The sequence below is a fragment of the Pagrus major genome, chromosome 8 (assembly GCF_040436345.1).
Source record: "Pagrus major chromosome 8, Pma_NU_1.0".
NCBI classification, from domain to species: Eukaryota; Metazoa; Chordata; class Actinopteri; order Spariformes; family Sparidae; genus Pagrus; species Pagrus major.
Genome location: NC_133222.1, coordinates 7,027,204 through 7,048,851, shown reverse-complemented (window position 1 = coordinate 7,048,851; position 21,648 = coordinate 7,027,204). Strand labels below are relative to the sequence as shown.

General features: G+C 41.3%; 1 protein-coding gene across 1 annotated transcript; it reads right to left on the bottom strand.

The window, feature by feature from the left end:
- Positions 1-7,602: 7,602 nt before the first annotated feature.
- Positions 7,603-18,395, bottom strand: LOC141001315 (ubiquitin-conjugating enzyme E2 H-like). Its single transcript, XM_073472347.1, has 7 exons — positions 18,078-18,395; positions 13,317-13,393; positions 13,130-13,204; positions 12,976-13,015; positions 12,643-12,695; positions 11,105-11,233; positions 7,603-10,086 (listed from the first exon to the last, which is right to left on the bottom strand). Exons 1-7 carry the CDS (start codon positions 18,128-18,130, stop codon positions 9,962-9,964), a joined length of 552 nt encoding a protein of 183 aa, XP_073328448.1. The 5' UTR covers positions 18,131-18,395; the 3' UTR covers positions 7,603-9,961.
- Positions 18,396-21,648: the final 3,253 nt, after the last annotated feature.

The window sequence follows — 21,648 nt, the reverse complement described above, 5'->3', positions numbered from 1 at the left end:
TGTGTGTGTGTGTGTGTGTGTGTCTCCTGCTGATAATCCATTGGTCGATGATGCATCTGAGAATGACAGATGGCCTGTTCAGCCTATACGCTGCTGGCCCTGTGTGCTCAGTTTAAAGGCAGTGTTAGCAACCAGGAAGTTCAGGACTCTGTGTGTGTGTGTGTGTGTGTAGGTGTGTGTGTGTGTGTGTGTGTGTGTGTGTGTGTGTGTGTGTGTGTGTGTGTGTCCTGGCCTCCTCCTCCCTGTCAGGGATTCTCCCTAAAGAGCTTTGATGCCTTCCCTGCATCACTACACGGTCTAATCACTCGTACCAGCTGTCAGCGTGTCGGCCTCCCTCCTTCCTCTCTCTGCGCTCTCCACTGGCACCACTTAACCTCACATCCTCTGCAGTCGGCCATAATGGACTCTCACAGAGTCCATACTGAAACATGATGAACGTATATCAGACGCTCATCGCTCCGACTGCTCAGACTCTACAAAGAAGCGCAGATGGTGGACTTACTAAATAATGGACTCTTGCCATTTATCCTCTATCATCCCTCTGTTCTGTTTTCCTCCTGGCCTCACCTTTTGTCTTTTTTCTCACACTTTGCTACAACATAATGTTCTTAATAATGCATATGGTAAATCATTAATTATAATACTTTTAAGTGAAACATTTAAATTTTAAAGGCTGCAGTCATTCTTGTACAGGGTGTCACTTTAATTCAATGCTTTAAGACCTTTTCGGGATCATTTTTAACCAAATTTCAGACTGATTATTGGACAATTATGAAGGAATATGGTTGTTAAATTGAGTTTGGTTAATCTATATTTAGTCAAAAGATTATTGCAGGTATAAACTAAAAAGACAGCGTTAGTTTCAGTCGTAGGTTTCAAGATTTGTAACATCAGAAATGTGGATGTTACTCAGACGAGCTTGACTCATTTCGGCGAAAAGAAATTATAAGATGGATAAATTAGATGAGATAAAATGTTTGTGGCAATTAAAACCTCACAAATCCAATGAATTATTTAATGACTTTTTAAGGACCTGCAGACATCCTGTTGAACACATTTTACTGTAACTGTGCCAGAAATATTCAGCATTTTTGGAAACATTCTGCTTTACCAGAAGGTTTCAGGGCCACAGTCAGGACTTCAGGAACACTGAGGTGTTTTTCTAAATCTTCTATTCATCTAAAAATATTGTTTCCACACATTTTATCCCCACACAAGGTTGTCTAAATTATGTTTCAAAGCTTTCCCCTTTATATTAATATGTTTTATGTCAGGATACAGGATGCATGCACAAAACAAAAGACGTGAGTAGCAAGGGATCATGGGAGCTGTTGTCCTTGTTGTTAAACAACCACCATTGCTGCTGAAAATCTATCTGATGTTCATGGACGAAGTAACGTTTTAAAGTTTATTCACGACATGTTTAGTCACATTCACTGACTTCCTTCATCACTCTCTGACTCCTGGAAGTTACAGTAACAGGCGACCAAACGAAATACACTGTTACCTTCAGTAAAAAAGGATTTCTCTGAGTTTAAACATTGTTAAAACATTTGAGATAATGTAAGTAAACACCTAAAGAAAAACAATTGTGAAAGTTGAGATGTTTTTATACATTTTAATGCAGAAATGTTACAGATTATATTTTTTAAATGAAACATTGTGAACAGTCCGAAACGAACATTTCCGCCATTATGGCAGGCTGGAAATAATGACGCTTTAATGACGCACATGCAACACAAATGTTTGAGTAGTTTACTCATTTTGTCCTGTGAATGTGTACATTTTAAAAAGATACGTGCATATATCGACATCGCCATCTGCAATCTTCCAAAGTGAGTTGGAAAACGTCAGTATATTCGGCACAAGTTCAATACTTTCCAAGACCTTTGACTCTGAGCTTTGAATGATCAGAGAAGTAAACTCCTCGGGTCGTTAAAACCTCTCAAATTCCCAGAAACACCACTGAGGACGTAACTGTAAAGCCCTGCAGGTTTGATAGATGTTACTGTAACAGTTCATCATGGTGGTTTAATGGTTTGACGCAGCACTGACATCACTTATGATGAATCTCTGCAGCGCCTCGACGTGACTGAGCTGGATCAGGTTGCACCATAAAGTGAGTTAGCTGCTGCTGCTACCTGCTAACACACTGAGGCTTTACAACTCCAGGCCCTCAGCTGGGGGCTTCACAGCCAAACACTTAAGAACAATATTGATTTATTGAATTATTGATCGGGGTGGATGATAGTCAACTCAGTGCTTAATGGCGTGTGTATAGATTTATGTGTCGCGGCCCATTGGTCCAAAGTCTCCTTTGGTTCATACCTTCAGTGTGATCTTCCTGGCCGAGACGACCCCGAGGGGACATCATACATCTGAAAGGACAGACGGGCAACACAAAGAGGATTTAAAATCTCTGGGGATGTTTTTCCTAACCAGCAGACTTACTGGACTTTCTGTACGTGGCTCATTTTGTTCTTCTTCCCCTCAGAAACTGTAAACTTCTTGCATCCCCTGCAGAGTTTCTCTGATGTTCTGCGACTGCAGGACACTCAGGGGGGGATGCTCAATTCAGACCCCTCACTGCTCCGCCTGCAGTCACTCACACGCCCAACAACCACACCCGTGTACTTACACCCTCTCCTACAATAAAACAACCGTCTTCCTGTGATGAGTCCTGCCGTGGTGGCGGGCAGGTCAAACCTCTCGGCCAGTTGTTGGCAAGTCTAGAACCACCGGATCCTTCCAAGCCCACCAGAGTGAGTTCTACCATTGCCAAACACTGTGGGAGAGTGCACCAGATCTGTGTGACGAGCAGGGCTCGGGTTACGTGCCGTGTTCGAGCCTCCATGGCAACCAATGATATCTGAGATGGAACGACGCAAATCGATCAGATCCATAGCTCATCCTCCCGTCTCTCCTCTCGCAGACAGACAAACGTATTTTCCAAGCTGCTGGGTGTCTCTCTTGTCCTATATTGGCACTACACATGATTGCTCAAGCGAGGAGAAACAAAGCAAAAATGTGCTAGTGCCAAAATGGGCAAAGAAGATGGTCGAACTTCACCCCCGGGTTGAAGCGGATGAGGACAACAGGCAGTGTGGTTCTGTCTCTACTCTGTTTATGGCCCTATGGTAATTCACTGATAGTGTGCTGTGACAGTGAATTCTACCAGTGCCATACACAGAACAGGAGGAGATATGACTGGAGCCCAACGCCCAACATACAATGCAAACATAGAGCTGTCTCAAAACCCGAGCGTCTGTGACTTCCTGCCTGCTGCTCCGCCTGTAAAACTCCTGCTGACCTCTGTAAAGGTTGGGTCAGCACGCAGAGTGGAAATAAGCGGTATCAGAGTCAGCGGCGTCCTTCCCTCATCTTTTGTTGTAGTAAAGTAAATCCAGCCACGCCATCTGGTACACACAGGCCTGTAGTGTGAGAAAATCTGCCCGTAAATTAGCACCTATTCATCCCTATTACAGGATTATTGTGGGCCTCAGTGTTTTGGGGACTCTCTGGCCTCCATGATGCGATGCCGCTCGGTGGAGGAGCAGGTCTTCTGCTGCTGCTCCGATTGATTCTGGCTGTAGGGAATGATGCGCTAAGTGATTTTTGAGATGCTCCAAATGGGTCCCAAAGCAGGGCTCATCTTTCCGTTTCCGGGAGAGATCAATAGAGTAAAAAGCTTGAGAGAGAAAGAGAGAGAGAGAGACAGAGAGCATAAACAGAAATGTGCTGAAGCTGCTGCGTTTGGCTGAATGTTTTTTAAGTTGCTCCTCATGTCTTGGTCGCTCTTTCCTCTCAGTGAACGTCACATTGTCTGGGGTGATAATCTGACAGTCTACACATGACTGACACTTCACTGATAGTTCAGTATTCTCCAATAAAGTCTTTTCCTGTCAAATCCACCGCATCTCGCGCGATCACCTGCTAGTTCCAGGATCTTCACATCTTCACATTATGAAAGCAGAAATCAAAAAGCATCATTTCCAAAGAACAACTACTCATGTGTTGTATTTGTTTGTGTTGTGATGAGCCTGGCTAGAGGTCATAAATGCTCATTATAGGCCAAAAAGAGAGTATAACTGCCCGATTACTCTCATTTTAAAAGTGGATTTTGTTTGGATTCTTACCTTATAAATGATCCAATATCCTCAAAGCACACAACACAACTTTAGTGCTCTCAAAAATACAAGATGAAACTTGTTTGTTGAGCCTCCAGGAGCAGAATATCTTCACAACCAGACGTTTTTTTTTAAAATCAAAGACGAGAAAACAACCTCGAAGTGGTCTTCATCTGGGTGACCTGATGACTTTTCTCTTGCTCCACTCTGTGCCAGTTTACCCTCCATACCTCCATCTCTCCGTCCCTCACGGCTCCCTGCTTGTTTAGGCTGTATGGCAGGGGATTTTAGTGGACAGGTAATTAGTTGGTAAGCATCTTAACCCACTGGCAGTATAGTAATCCAAGCCTCCCTCCTCCCTCTCCGTCTGCTGCTCCTGTATCTACGCATGGCCTACAGCACATTTCCTCTGCGCCCTTTTACGCACAGGACGCGCACTGCAGTGGCGACGATGATGGACTCCAGTGATGCCCAAATCAGCCTGCATACGTCAGACAAAATCAAGATTACGCTCAGACGAAAATAAAGTTAATTTAGTGCGACACAAGCCGGAAATAAAGCACTCACACCGATGTATGCTACCTTAAACTTTAAAGATTAAGGATTTGTCGGACGCAAAAACCTCTCAGCTCCTTTTCTAACATTTCACACGCTACAAAATAAAAACTCCTGACGTTTTCCCAGACCTACCAGCATCTTCCACCGGGTGTGGCACCCTGCTGCAGCTCCGTCTCAGCCCCTCCACGGGACTCAAAAGTTTCTCCGAGCGCAGGCCTCCTGTCTCTCTCCGCTCTGCGCTCCTCGTTATATACGCGCACCCAGAGGTCCCTCCTGGGCTCATTTACCTGCTGTCGGTGATTATTAGACAGATTGCAGGTGGAAAAAGAGGCATCATCCTCTCAGCTGCACGAGAAGCCGTCAGAGTGGGATGGGACAGGTTTGGGTTACGGCTCTTTCAAAGTTGACGCTGAAATCCACCCGTGCAGCCTTTTGTCCTCTCCATACATTATGAAGGAGGCGCAGCCGGCCAGCAGCGCGCTGCGTTCAGCTGCTGCTGCTGCTGCTGCTGCTGCTCGACTTACTCTCACATAACTCCACTCAGCAACCACTAAAGCCTAAATCGACAGATACATCTATTTTATTAATCATGACACTCATTATGTCTCCTTTTTCGATTGTTATACAGTTTTTAATCTTCTTAAAAAGTAGCTCTACACTCCAAATATTAACTGTACTGAGCCTGAAATAATACAAATATAAATAAAATATCTTTACCTCAACCATTAATTTATTTTCAGACACTTTTTTTCTTCTAATCTGAGCAGAACACAAAATAAAATATATGAATAAAATATACAGGAGCTGGTAATCCCATTAAAAACCTTAAAATCAACATAATATTTAAAGTAATAATGAGTTTCTGGAGAAAATAATCCCAATGATCAAATGTCTAATCTGCCTTACAGAGTGTGTCTTTACCCTCCAGCTAAATTAAACTGACGCTGAAACAAGAAACCTGACTGTGCTCCTAAAGAGGCTGAATGGCAACAACTATGAATATTTCATAAGATGATTATAAGCTCCTGTGTTCCTGATGAACAGCGTCATACTTCAGCATCTCATGCAGGAGGGCTGCCTTCATTCATTCATTTACTCACTTACTTACTAACCCAGTAAGGATGTAATGGGAGAGAACAGGGATAACATTACAACCATCACTCCTGATTTGGCCATTTGAGACATCTACACAATTAATCGAACTCTGGACAAATGCAATATCCAAACTGAAGAAGCTGAGATGTTTCGGTGAAGGTAAAATATGTGACAAACTGCGTCTTAGTTGAAGTACTGTAGAGCTGCAGAGATGACAAGACCTACAAATGTTGTTGATGATGTGAGAAGTGTCACAAATGTCACATCATCGTGAGTGCAACAGTTTTTTCAGTGAAAATGACAATTGTGATGCAAATCTGATTATTCCTTCTAATCATGAATCTTATCACAGTCACAATATCTGTCAAAAATAATGGTAAAATGTTTTTGAAGCAATATCACGCAAGAAAAAGCTGAAAACTCAGGTAGAAAACAAAAAAAGCTTATAGTTAGTTATAATTATGAGATGGTACGTCAAAATCATGTTGTCAGAAAATGTCTAAATCCTAAATCATAATTTTAAATATTTGATTTACCACAATATGTTTTTATTTTGTCATGACAAACTATAAGCAGACATCTTGCCCTGGAGGAAAAGCACTGGTGTTCGGGCTGGAAAAATATATATCTTTCGTTTTATCATGATTTGTCATAAGTGTTGTCTTATCCTGGTTTTAAAGGCTGCATTTCAGTAAAGTGATGTCATTTTCTGAACTTATCAGACTGTTCTACTTGTTCTTATATTTGCCTTTACCAACAATTACATCCACATTACCGATGAGTAAACGCTCATTGTGTTAACAAGGTCATATTATGCTTTTTTGCCTCTCTTTTATTGAGTTATGTTGCATTTTTGTGCATGTAAAAGTGCTGCAAAGAGAAAAAGCCTGAAGTCCACGCCACAGGGAGTTACTCTGGTACGCCTGGTTTGGAGTCGAGCCTTTACTTCCGTAACTTATGTGCATCACTATGTCACAGGCGTTACATAATATATATATTTATATATATATAAAATATATATAGCTGTACCGCAGCCGTGGTTACCAGCTGAGTGGCAATGTTTAGATCACATTACCTTGTTCAACATGACCCGCCCTACTCTGATTGGCTACATCCTGCTTGTTAAGTAATGAGCCTGAGCAACTCTCATCAAAGATTGAACAGAGGCGAGATGTCCCACTCCATAGCTAAAACAGAGCGTTCAAGACTTACTCAAAAATATCATAATTGATTTTGTTGACCAGTTCAGCACTGAAGAACTTTCCCTCCTGTGACATGACAAAAGGCCTGCTGACACACATAAAGCCCTTTCTCTTAAATATATATATATACAATAAGACATAAATAATTACAACTATTAAAACGGCAACAAGACATGAAAAATGAACATGTAATGATATACCATTTCCTACCGATATGGGCCATGTAAAACATATCTGCAATGTGATTTAGAAATGGTGTTTTTTCTCTACTCATATATTTAAAGAATAAAGTTAAAAACAAAAACATAAATAAGTGAAGGTTCCTCTAAAACTTCCCATAACTTGGTGGACCTCTACAGGCTATGAGACAGATAGGACTGCCATCTAGTGGTCGGAGGAGGGACATGTTATTGTCGTTCAGTGATTGTGAATATCCCCAGAGTGACATCATTCTTCCCCAGCACATGACTTTAATTATGTTACATGTGTGACTAGTCCTGTGAAAACTAGGTTCAACAACTCAAACGATTTGAAAAGCTCATTTGAATGACATTTAACTCCTATTAATAAATGGCAAAAAAGTCTTACCATGTCATACACACAAGCAAAATACACATAAATCACATATTTTTTGTTGTTTATTTCTTTCTTCAAGTTACAAGGGAAGCACATTTATTCATTTTTTGCTTTTTAAAAATCAGTGATATCTGGATTTCTTTTTATCCTGGACAAAGGGCTTAAAAGACAAAAAAATAAAAACATTCAAACAAATTATAGGCATCAAATATATGTCTCATTAATAAAAAATACATAACACACTGATGAATCCAGAATACAACGAACAACAAGGCTGGACAGTGGTCTGTTTTTTGTTGCAAATGACAGTCCTAAGACCTACACCAACTTATATTTGGTTATTGAGGCCAATTACAGCCATTTAACTAGGGTCATTTAACAAATACATTTTTAATGTCATGTCAGAAAACAACCTGTGACATGCTTGTTATACCAAACTATGTTAATTCTCAAACAAAGGTAAACCCTCTTGCAAGAGACCACGGAAAGATCCTGATATCATTTTGAAAAATAACAAAAGGGGTTATTAATTAAAGTTTGGATTATAATCCAAGAAGCCTGTTGTGACTGGGCTAAAGTAAGAGTCAAATTTTTGTTTCTTTTCCAGAAATAATACACCCCGATCTTCAATGCCTGGAGTGCATCCTGCAAACATATATCAGGCTTTAAGCCTGCACTGAAACACAGACCGGCGTACCATCATGAAATTTAACAGTAAACTCACTCCAGGAACACGAGTCTTTCCACGAAAAGCTTTTAAACTGTCCTCTGAAGAAAAACTGAACTTAAGTTTTGAGATTTTGACACTTGGAAGAACATTATTCATCCATCTTCTTGTTTAACCTCCTTGTTTAACCTCCTTAACCTAAATCTGAGGAGGATTTCCTTGTTTTCTGAAGGGGTATAATTATGAAACTAAGCTTGTAGATCCATTACATTTTGGTCCCACCATTTTGAAAAGAAAAAAAGAACAGGCCATCAACAGCATGAAAAAGTAAATGCGGCAGTGTTGAATGGCTGAAACAAAGAGCACTTCTGTCCGACAACGTAAATGATCTTTTATGGACATATTTGCATATAAGAAGGGGGTGCAGGGGGTGCAACGTGTCTTTGGAGGAATCTGATTCATCCCACAGACACAGAAGTTATTAACTCTCCTCATCTTAACAGGACAATTAGTCTTTAAACTAGTGTGTTATATAAGTATTAAACCATACATAATGATAGGATTCACCACCCGCAAAAAAACTAACTATCCCTACGCAAGTCAAACACCTATTATAGTTCAACACAAGCAATAGGCAAAGTTAAGAAGTTCAATAATTCAACAAGGACCTGGATAAACCCCACCTGCACACAGGTGTCCTCCCCACGTCTACAGCGTTACAGCTCCACAAAGCCCTACACAACTTTACTTCTGTGTCATGCCACAATATACAAAGATACTCAGAGAATGACAAACACTTTCCTAAAACGGAGAGGAGGAGGAGGAGGAGGAGGAGGAAGAGAAGGGAGGAGATGGGTGTTGAAGGGAGGGATCAGGATTGTGCTCCTGATCTGTATCAGCGGTCATTACAACACAGGTTATCAATACGCCATGATTCCCTGGGTTACATTCATGCATGCACACACACACACATACACACACACACACACACACACACACACACACACACTGTGGCGTCGTCATGGTTGATGCATTTGTTGTTTGATGATGTGTGTGTGTGAGTGACGTGTCAGCAGGTTTGCAGTCCTTTCAGAGAGGTAACGCCTGTACTGTCTGTACACGACGAACATGTGGCGGCACTGTGGCCTCCTGGTCCTCAGCTCCTCGGAGGCGATGATTGTAACGGCGACTCCTCAGCGGGGGGGTGGGGGCAGTGTCAAAATCAAAAAAACAAAAAGGTGACGGTTGAGAGTCCATGTTCTTTTGAAGCTGACACCGCTCAGAAGTGGTGGATTGTCATCCTGCAGTCCTCTGTCGGTGATGATTCGCTAAAAAGTCAAATTAAGACGAAAAAAAAAAAAAGCGTGACGGTTACGCTTGTTACAACTGAGGAGGTGGTGAGTTGTGGCTTGTGGAACCAAAAATGTAAACAGTTTTGTTTGGACGACAGTCCTCCTGCCTCCAGCGCTGGTCTCCCCGCTGGAGATCATGGAAATGAATGATGCACTCCTTTCTGATCTAAACAGGCTCTCAGGGCGAAGGGCAGGTGGTCGTGACTTCCTAAATAAGGGTTAATATTCTGCAATATCATACTGCAAATCCTTGTGTCACAATAAAAATCCTTGTGTCGCTGTAAAAAATTGTCTTGTTTAAATATGAATATAGTACTGAGTTTCTGCTCTTTAGGAAACAACAGTCTGTTGTGAGGTGAAGGGGACGGGATCTTCCTCCCTTCACTACAACTCCATGTCCTGAGCCTCGTCCTCCGAAAAGTCTGACATGGAGCTCTCGGAGGAGGAGTCGCCCCCTCCCTCCTCCTGCTCCTTTAGAGCCTCCTCTGTGGCATACCTTTGGATGTACTCTGAAAAAAGACACACAGGGAGATATTAGGAAATAATTCAGGAATGTATCCATCAAGCTGGTGACGGTGACAATAGTTATTCTTTAAAGTATCATTATAAAGTAAATGTTGATTGCACGGTGTAACGGCCACAGAATAATGACACCATTATATCCATTGGCTCTCTACACCCTGCTTTCACTATGCAATTTGGTCTGCCACCAGGCACTAAATCTCCCAGGAAAATGAAGGCTGAGTGGCGATCCAGTCTAGCACAATTTCTATCTGCTTTCACGTCTCCATTACAGACTAAATGAGTGAATAAATAAACTCACTTGTTTGATAGTTGCTACGCTAGGGAAAACAGATAGCGATCCATCTGTCTTTGCAACTCGGCACCAACAAGAACACCCCTTGTAAATGCTAGGGGGGAAAGTTGTCTGTTTCCACTCTTTCGTTCAGAAATCTACATTTCGATGATGACTGAACAAACACAGTTTTCAATTTGTGCATAAAAAACCTGTGTAAAATCAATAAAATTTTTAAGATCAAGCGATGTGGCAGAGTTGGTGTGTCGTTAAAAACAAAATGCAACCGAAACAGACTAAGCGAATGACATAAATGAAGCATGTAACTTACTGAAGCCTCTAATGAAGAGACGAACACATCAGATCTGTGTGGAGCGATGAGGAGACTGAACAGTTCCTCAAATTCATACATGGACACATATCTTCAACAAGGTTTCCCTATTGACTTATTAACATCTGATGCTCGACTGGCTCTTTTTTTTTTTTATTTTGTCGCACCCTCTTCTTCTGCAGTGGTAAAATGGCACCCAGCTGGAGATTAACCAGTGCAAAAATATTCACATAACACTTGTGGATGAAAAACGCTCATTAACGCACTAAATCCAGAACAAGCAAGTACGTGGATTTTGAGCAGGGCTCGTTTTGCGCAACAATTACCATTTTCATATTTTTTAAATGTTAACATCTCACTCGTCGTGTCAGATTGTCAGTGTAAGACGCTGGTGTGCTACCTTTGATCTTGTGTTTATAATCCTCCGGTCGGTGCAGGTACATGGCCGCTGCGTCCCCGTTCAGAGGGTCGATGGGGTTGGGGTAGGCGAGCAGCTGAGGGAGGAACGACTCGAAGATGTTGGTGAGGTCTAGTAGATGTGGGGAGAAAGATTAGTCAGTACAGAGAACTACACAGTTACAGAGAGACGTGTGAGCTCTCATTACTCCATCATGTGTGTAGCTACGACAGCATCCACTAGAGGTCTCACTTGTAATGAAATGATCAAACAGCTGTCTGGCTGCATAATTGTACTATTTTCTGTTCATGTGTCATCAACCTCAGCACTTAAAAGTGTGAGTAAAGACAGATGAGTACATTCTCTACATACGCTGCTCTATATAAACACAAATTGTACGTACTATATTGAAAAATGGTAACAGAATAACATCTATCCACCACTGTGACCACACAGGATGCGTTCAGGTAAAGTATTAAGTGAGGCATTTTGAAGATTTCAAAACCTTCAGTTTGTTTTTTTGTGTGGTCTGTCAGCTGAAAACTATTTTCAGATACATAATCAAGCAAACCAAGGATATCTAAAGGGCTGATCTTCATGTTGAAACTCACCATGTTCAATATTAAGATGTTAAGGTTTCAGTAACACCTTCAAAATGTTACGTCAGTCAAGACTCAAACACAGCTGCTGGCTGTAATCTTCCATTTGTTCAACTGTTCGTCATCGCAGCTAAAGATTATCATCTGTGCTAACTACTCATCACACCGGTGTCACGCCGCCCCCGCAAGACACACAAATACTTATCAGGGTGTTTTAAACGTACACAGCACGTGTAACAACAAACAAAGCTGTGGATCAAAAGCAGGCTGAAGAACAGATAAACTTCAGTTGTCTCTTGGCTATCCCTCTTCTGTTACACAATATCATACTCTCTCTTTCTTTAACATAGAGGGGCTTAGATTTGAAAAACAAATAAACCCTTTTTCATGAAGTCCTATGCAGCATCTTTTTTTAAACAGATAGCTATCAGTATGACTCACAGCCCGGTTAAAAAGGGTCTGAAGAACCATGCTGAGTTCTTTTGAGCAACTTTTTAGCTTTAAGGTAATCCTTCAGTATAAGGAAACCTTTACTGGGACTTTACTGGGGAATTTTCACTTGAGGTTTTTTGTGCTGCCGGCCCCAGGAAACCACTACCTAAACCTGAGCGCAGCTGACAGAAGAGTTTTACATTCACCGTGACACTAACTTGAACAACAGACACAAAGTGAGAAAAATCCCCTTCAGGTGAGCGAGTTCACCAGTCTGCCAGCCTCAGGACCTTCTTAGCTATCAGTACTCAATGCATGACCTCAATACAAGCAGCAGTTATCACTGAAGTATAAGCTGATTAAACCGATAAAGATGCTCTGCCTGAAGCTGCACTGCAGAAGTAGTAGAGACTCATTCTGTGTGTGTGTGTGTGTGTGTGTTTTTATTGACTATTACTGCCAGTCAGTTTAAACAAGGGACCGATGAAACTCTATGAACCCGTGACCCACCGTAGAGAGCCGTCCATGTCTGGTTGATGACATCTAAACACACAGTTCCTGACCTGCAAAAAAAAACAAAAAACACTGAGGACAACACAATGGCCTAGTAATGGTTGTCAAAGCAAAGCAGGAGCGCAGAATGAGGGGAAAAAAACATCAACTTCTTCTTAACTGTGTGAATCATTTCTTACACGTCAAACCAGAGGATGTGCTACAGGAAATAATGAAAATATTTGTACTTACACCCCAGGTTGTTGCCATTAAAACCTATTCAATCTTGGCTATATTGACTGACTAAGAGCCAGTGCAGAGAGATATCTAAAACACTGTATGTCTACTTACGCTTCATCGATGTTGGGATGAAAGATTTTATTCATGAATCCTGTAAAAACAAAAAAAGAAGAAGAAAAAGAAGCAGGTTTTAATCATCAGAGATTGATTTCTTGAGGCGAGTTTAACGGCTTCACCACAACACTTTGTAAAAAATATTTCATACCTATTGATGGTGATTTGAAGGGGTATTTATCTGGTAGGTCCACTCGCACTTTCCACACACCTCCTTCATACGCCGCTGCACAGAAAAGACAGACCAACTGATTGAGTCCAAAACTACAACAGTGTGACACAAACTCAATGAGAGGGAGAATATGTGTGAAAATCTGTAAATTTCAAGAGGCTCTTACTTCCTGGTGGTCCGTGAAACTTGACTACAAACTCGTTGAGACCGCTGAGGATGGTGACCTCGTGCTTGCTCTCGATGCTGACGGCTGGTTAAGGAAAAGGCAACGACAAAAAAAGGAGCAACAGGAGACGCGGCGAGAAAAAAAGACGCTGCAGTGCTGATCAAAAAACTGCCTCTTTCTCTCTTTTTTTTTTGTCTGGGCAGAGGTCAAACATAGGATCAATAACATGAGCAATAGCAGCGAGATCAATAATGCACACAAACTCAACCAACACACAACTCCTGAGCAACAAAACAACCTCACAGGATAACAACTTATCAAACATTAAGATAGCCGTCGATCTCAAAGTAGAAACGTCAACAACCAACAGCTACAGAAGACATTAATGATCAGTTTTCTGATGGTTGAGGAAGAAAAAACACTAAAAAGGGAAATCAAAACTGATGGCAGAGACGTCAGCGGAGGGTCTATCAAACATTATGAGGCTGTGTGTGTTCGTCATGTGCTGCCTCCAGCCAGCTAACTGACTGACGGGAACTTTCATCTGTTTTCGCAGGTAACTTCAGATCTTGCGGATGAAGGGGGAGGATGTGTCATAATCACAGCGTGTGGTGACAGCAGAGAAGCTGAGCGTATTCAATCAACGACTGCGCCGGTCTGACACAATGACAGACTGAGAAACAAAACCCCGCAAAAACCTCACGAGCAACTGTCACGCCCTGTTTCATCATCCTGTCATAAATCCTTCTGTCATCTCTCGCCCAACCATCTAACCAAGGTAACGCACGGATGTTAATTTAGCCCAACTGCCGGCGCACGATGAAAAAATAGCGCTACATAGTTTGATTACATAACTGTCAGGAGGCTAAGCCACAGTAAACATCTACCAGAGGAAGATGGTTTAAAAAGCCAAGACACTCGATAGGAGGAGGTTCACAAACCACTGACAAAGAAGACACAGAAGCACTAAATGTGATCCGAGGCAATGGTGCCTATAAATAAACCTGTTATAGACTTGTGCAGTAAAAATGTGCATCTGTCTGTTATGCCTTTCCCCAAGGGTCGAGCACAGAACAACCCAAGCATATGCTCACTCAAGAGTAATGTTACTACGCCAGGGAAGAGCTTTATTTTGAAAAAAAGCTCTCAGTGCACTGCGATTTATCCTCTGATACCAAGAGGTTTGTGTTTAGGTTTTGTTCGACATTGAGTTTGTCCGATCTAAACCCATCTGTGCACTTAAACTACACATTTAAAAAGGACAAACTCTCCTGACCTGCAGTCAGAACATGTGGCAGGACATTTCCCTCCAGCCTGATGCACACGTGTTCGACGTACACTGAGGTTTGTTTGTGTCTGCTTGTAAGGACTGTAAAGTAATCAGAGCAGCTACGACAGCTGTGGCGGCCGGCCAGCGTCAACTGTGCTCCGTCACAGCGGTTCAATTATACAGATTTTGATTTAAAGCCGCATCATGAAACTATGCATAGCGTCTGCTGGTAAAACAGTGGTGCTACAGTCGACAAGAACTGAAGGATCCCAACATGTTTGCACTGTGTATTCTTTGTTTTGACACTGACAATGAAACAAAACAATATTAGCAATAAATAAGCTTATGTTGTGTTTTTCCTCTGTTTCCTCTTTCTCTGCTATGTTAAGTGTAAAATTCTCAAACGGATACATGTGACTCACGGCGTCAACACTGATTATATTTTAACTAATTCCAAATAAATGCTCGGGTGCGTTAGGTCGAACTTTTTATTTTCAAACTGAAAAAGTTTTTGTGTAAAACTTAAACTTTCTAACAACTTCAAACTCTTTTCAGTATTTTTCCGATGATCAGTTTCAGTGTTTTTGTGTCTAGTTGGCAATAAAAAATAAATTAATTTAAAATTCACTACTTTGATTCTTTATTTATTTCTAGGTCACCACTCTAAGTTCTCATTAAATGTCCTACCCACAACACTATCTGACTGGTTACAAGTCACGTGTAATGGCCTATTTACATTGAATAATCTGAATCTTCAAAGTAACTAGTAACTAAAGTTATCAAACAAATGTAGTAAAGTGAAAGTTTCAAATGGAAATATTTAAGTAAAGTACCTCAAAAATTGTATTTAAGTACAGTACATCACTGCTCCACTGAGCAAACCCTGTTCAAAAGACATCGTTGTACATCATTAAAGAGCCAGAATTAAAGTATTCGCAACATCTTTTCATTGTTTCATTGACATCAGGCTGTGTGCCCCACATACTCATCACAAAAACTTTCATTTTGAACCACCAGAAGTTCTTTAGACATCCGGTACTGAAGTTAGAAAAGATATCTCAAATGGCTTCGTAAAAGCTTTAACCCCCTGAGCCCTGTAAGGATGTGACATGGACGTCAATAGTGAACGTTGAAACGACGTCTGGAAAGATGTTGCTAAAAGCTTTCACTGGTGCTCTTCAGTGGAGGTCTTTTCAGCTTCCTGAAAGATGTTGAAAAAACATTTTTCTTTTGGATATGTTTTGCTCAGTGGGGCAACACTTAGATTTTGATTTTTACTGCAAATGTATTTCAGCTCTAAATATTGGTTATCAGTCATATTAATTACTAATAATCAGTATCAGCCCTGAAAAAAACACGAGTTGGTCCCTAATTTTAACATTATTCTTATTCACTTATTGCATCCGAGGTAAAAGGTCTTAAAAAATTGCAACCATTATATATTCAGTTATGAAGGACTGAAGCTAGGCTCACTTCATGCTGTCTGTGAGGCTGCAACAATGATTATTTCTACTCTTGATTTACAAATCAATAACTTTCTGATTAATCTGCAAAATGTCAACTATTGGTGGAAAAAAATCCCCATCACATTTTCGGGGAGACGTCTTAACAGCTACATGAATTATACATATATATATGATCAGTTTTAGCCTCTTATCCCATACTTCATTTTGGTAAATATTAATTGTTGAATAAATAACATGTCCAGTACAGTCAGTTCACTATAGCACAGTTGCCAGTTAACACTAATGCAGTCTGTTACAGCAGTCCTGCAATAAATTCTCCTTTCATGACTTATAATGTTGAGGATTTCTTGAAATTGGTGTGAAAGTGGTGTTGATTTTATCTTCAAAATGTTTCTCCCCCTTTTTCTTAACCAAATCAAGGTTCTGGACTCGGACGTCGTAAGTTGTACAGGCTGCAAAGTCCCCTCAAGCATATATTTTATGCTCACTTGGTGCTGCAACGATGACTATTTCTCCTCTTGATTAATCGTCATCACATCGATAACTGTCTGATTAACGTCTGTTTAAATTTGACATCTTCAAATTGCTTGTTTCGTGCGACCATGAAAGAAAAATACAGCAAATGACTTCAACCGATGCATTTTCTATTGATCCGCAAACCAACAAACGGCGTCATCAGCAGTGGTCTGTTTGCTCTCCAGATGCAACATGGACACAAGTTGTCCACCTCCTCCAGCCTACAGCCCTGTCTGTCCCTGTCTGTCCCCTGCCATGGACTGGATGTTCCCAGTCCCCCCTCCCTGCCTCCCTCCCTGCCTGCCTGCCTCCCTCCCTGCCTGCCTCCCTGCATGTGCCCCTACAGCACGCTTGTTGTTCCTCGATCAGCTGTGTGCGAAGCTCCGCCTTCTGCCGTGTTCCGGATGGTAACAGGCGGACCAATCAGAGAGCGGCATCTCGCTGCAGGACAAAAACAAAACAATTCACCTCACGCTGTCAGAAAAACCCTTTCATGCAAACTTCAGCTGATCGCCGCGAATAAACTGGCAACAACTTAAAAATACATACTCGACGATAGAAGAGGATTGTGAGGGGTAAACAAATCAAACGCACTGCACCTCAAAGAGAGTGTTGTTATGGGAAAAACAATTAAAATAATAACACATCCATTAGGTTTTTTTTTGTTTGTTTGTCTTTTTAGCATCGCGGAGATATAATTACATTTCGTCTTCGGAGTTTTTAGTCAGTGAGATTACAATTTATATTTATAAATTTATATATTCAAATATCACAAAAAGGTCAAACTGTGGTTTGTGTGCAGTGTGAAGTAATCTGTCGACTTTGCGTTTGTCACCTATCGTCTCTCGTCGAGCTACATCGAGCCCGTTTGTTCCCCCTCGGCGGTAGCATGCTACACGGCTAGCTCCCCCTGACGTGAACGTGACAAAAACACGAAAAAACAAACGCGTCTTCCCAAACGACGCTTCTCAAAACGTGAAAAAGTGCTCGCTAACCCTTCGCGTTGTGCTGTCAGTCCCGTGGGAGCACATTTTTCTTTCCTTTTTTTTTCTCTAAGCTAACACAGCTAACTTCTCGCTTCCGAGCTAAAAGCTAACACAACGTTCAAACAGAGAGTTCACAGCCAGCGTTGTGTTGCGACACAATTCACGACTGATACACACACACACACAAAAAGCACTGCTAATGTATTAGCAAAGCTAACAGTGGCTAACAGGGCAAGTGAGTTCACGCAAATAAAAAAACTAGAAAGCGTGTAGCTTCATCGCCGTCCTGCTAACTTCACCGAGCTAACGCCAAAGTGCTCAGCGATACACACTTTTCACTAAATATGTTAACATCTCACAGCTGCTAGCCAACACACATCACCATCCACATTAGCAGCCATTAGCAAACATTAAGACAGAGCTGACAATTCGTATAAAATGACATGTTTTTTTGTGGGGGGAGGTTGTTTTTTTTGGCTATCCGGGGGCTTGTTGTTGTTAATGTTGTTGGAAAAAAGGATACAGTTTCACCACGTCGGTATCCATTCGCCTCTTGCCCGGACTTGGAGACGACATTTTTTTGTATTCCTCTTCAGAAGTGATCTAAAAATACTGCGGCGATGAGGAGGCTACCTCAACCAAAAAAAAAATTACCTACAAAAGCCCCTCTCTGGACCGTATCAGCAGCCTTCCCACGATGTCCATAAACAAGATCCGAGCTGCAACATCGCCCACTTTTTTTTTTCCTCTCTCTCTCTCTCTCTCTCTCTGGCTCTCGGCGGATCTTCAGTGTTTCCCCCCGGCCAGCTCTGCCTCGCTGAGTCCCGTCCTGAAGTCTCTCTCTCCGCCCGTGACATCAACCTCCAGCGTCCACACCGACGGGAGGAGGAGGGGCTCAGGTATAGACGTGCACCGCACAGATCACGCAACACACACGCTGTTTGAATGTCGCGTGTGATGGTGGGTTAAAGTGATGTCATCGTTCCTGTTGAGGTGGAAGTCGACATTTTTTTTTTTTTTTTTTTTTAACATAAAGTTGATTTCTGAGGTGTTTTTTTTTTTTTTTTGTCAGGCTGGTCAAATTGTGCTCGGAGATAAAGTGCGTGCCTGTCTAGTTTGCGTACATCTATGACAAAGTTAGCTTTATTGTAAAGGCTGAAACGAGCACTTGAGGCCAAAGTTGTTTCTTCACAGCCACTCTGTGTCCAACAGCTGCGTGATCAGTTTCAGCCTCTTATCCTGCACTTAATCTGGTAAATGTTAATTGTCAAATAAATAACATGTCAGCTCAAGATAGCAGAGTTGCCAGTGAAAACTAATGCAGTCTGATGCAGCAGTCCTGCAATAAATTCTCCTTTCGTGACTTATGTTGAGGATTTGTTTGAAATTGTTTTAGAGCGGTGTTGATTTTATCTGCCAAATGCAATAAATTCTCCTTTTGTGACCTATAATGTTGAGGTTTCTCCCCCCTTTTCTTAACCAAATCAAGGTTCTGGACCCAGTTGTTTGTAAGTTGTACAGTCTGCAAAGCCCTCTCAAGCATATTTTTGTTTTTCGGACACCGTACGGGTATATTTAAAAGGTCCAATTGGTAAGATTATTGTTGAGTGTCATTACCAACGTGTCACAAGTGTCAGTGTTTGACGACCTGGGAAAGCCAGATCGTCGGTATGAGATTCAACAATCATCATACAAATTGGACCTTCAAATATGTTTTTTCCATGTACTATTTATGAGTAGAGTAAATAAACAGTATTTATTATAAGGTTTTTCAAAGGCTTATGTGCACATGTTTCACAGGGGTCATCCCTGAAGGAAAAATGTACTTTTTTAAAATGAAGAAATTGGAGTTTCACAGGTTTTTAGATCATTGGAATAAATCCTCAGGGGACCTACGTCAACCATTAGATCAGGACAAAGTAATTTAGTTAGTTTTACATTAATTTTATATTAATTTGGTGTCCAAAACAGCGTGGATGCTGCACCCAGGCCTGTAATGTGAGGTAAAACCCTGTTCTTAGCTCAGGCCACCCAAAATCCTCTCCCACATACATTTGTTTGTAAAGAGACCTACAGTAGCAGCTGAAATCCACGTCTACAATAGTGTATTTGTGTAAATGGAAATGTGAAAACGCATTTAAGGTATGTGGAAAGGACACATCAGTTGTATTCCCACAGTCTCACATGACCTGAGATGAGTGTGTGGTGGTCAAAGTATGACCTCCTCAGGTCACGAGACCCTCGCTTGTCATCAGATGACAGTACTGAACTTTGTTCTGCTGTTAGAAATCACATCGGCACATTGGATCTCTGAGCTGTGTTGCTCCAACCACACGGAAACAAGAGGAGAGCCATGTGACAAAAACAAAATGTCATTACTGTTTGACGAATGTCTCTTAAATCTCTGTGTTTGTCTGTTGGCTGTGAGATGTTGTCACCGTTGTTAGCGTCTGTCAACACATTGCTACCAAGCTGCACGGACGTGACGAAGGTCTCAGTTAATTAAACTATGAATCACAAGTCATGTAACTTGACTCCAAACTTAAGGACACTGAAAACCTCTTGCATTGCACACTGTGTCCTTCGGGGTTAGATTTAAAGGTAATGAGATCCTGCCTCGTGAAAGTTTTTAATGAACGCCAAACAAACTCTTCCTGCAGGTCAGAACTTTTTTTGTGCACTCAGCTAAAAATGTCTTCCAGTAAAATCTTTTTCAAGCTGAATTTCCAATTTCCAAAAGGTCGCCGAGTGCCAGAAGGTGTGTAAAGGCCGTTCATTTCTCTGGGTTAATACAAAACAAAACTCTCTGTGAAGCCTATCCTACAGATTTAAAACATGCTGAATTGATTAGATGGTTTGAAGTCCTGACCTCCATAAATCTGAGTAGATCACTGGATGGAACAAAAGTTGATGACTCGTCTCCTGTTTAATCTCATTAACACAGCTGCAGCTCATTGTTCCTTTTTCCTAGAGTGGCTTCATCTCCTGCCTGCAATCAATCTGTTGAGAAATTATTTGTTACCTACCAACAGAGTCTGTGATACTTTCTGCTGACAAACCACCTGCGGGTTAACATTTTAGCCACTGTTTCTGCTGAGATAGCAGCCCCACAATGCAGCCATCAGCTTGAGATCCATGTTGTTTCATCCACATTGTTCCTTCACCAGTTTCCTTCTGACTCAAGACGTCACTTTTTAGAAGTGCAATCCCAGTTTGCCTCAATTGTAATTATACTGTGTTGACAGACGAGAGCCTTAAATGTTAAACATGATATGTGCATGGTGAAAACACTTCTGTTGTGAGGTGTTTGTAGTGTAAAAAGTGTGAATACTGAAAATATTGTGTTAGATCTATAGCTACGATGATTAAGCTATTGGTTGTCAACTATTTAGTTAATTAATTAATTAGTTAGTTAATTTTTGATGGTAGACAAAAGTGAAAATTCTCTTGTTCCAGCTCCTTAAAGGTGATATTTGTAAGAAAAGTTGATTTTTTGAGTCACATTCCCAACTCTACAAATAACGACGCTCTGGGTTTCCCAAATTGTCAGAAACTGACGCTCTGGGATGTAGGACGGGTCGGCCGCCATCCCAAAGCGTCAGATTTTTGACGAGTTGGGAATGAAACTCAAAAATCAACTTTTCTTACATATAGCGCCATTAAATGAGAATATTTTTATGACAGTTAACTGAATATCTGACACCATCTTGGGCTGTGGAGAACACTTATCCCCAATTTCTGATATTTTATACACTAAACAATTAATCGATTATCTGAGAAAATCACAATAAAATAATCATTAGTTGCAGCCCTAGTTTGAGCCAGTCTTTTCTTGATCATTTTGATAATTGTATGCTCTATGACTGATGACAGCTCTTAACTGTACTAAGTTTATTTTCACACGGCCTGCATAAATAAAAAAGCCATAGCAGCTTCTCGTGTGGTTGGTCTCACCCTATCCCAGTGAGCTTCAAATCCAGATTACCACATGTCAGCAAAGCAGCCCCAGAAGATCTGGAGTAAAGGTTGACTCTTGGTTCAGTCGATCGAAGGGAGTCAGACCAACCACTTGTTTCTCTCAAAGTAACTATGTT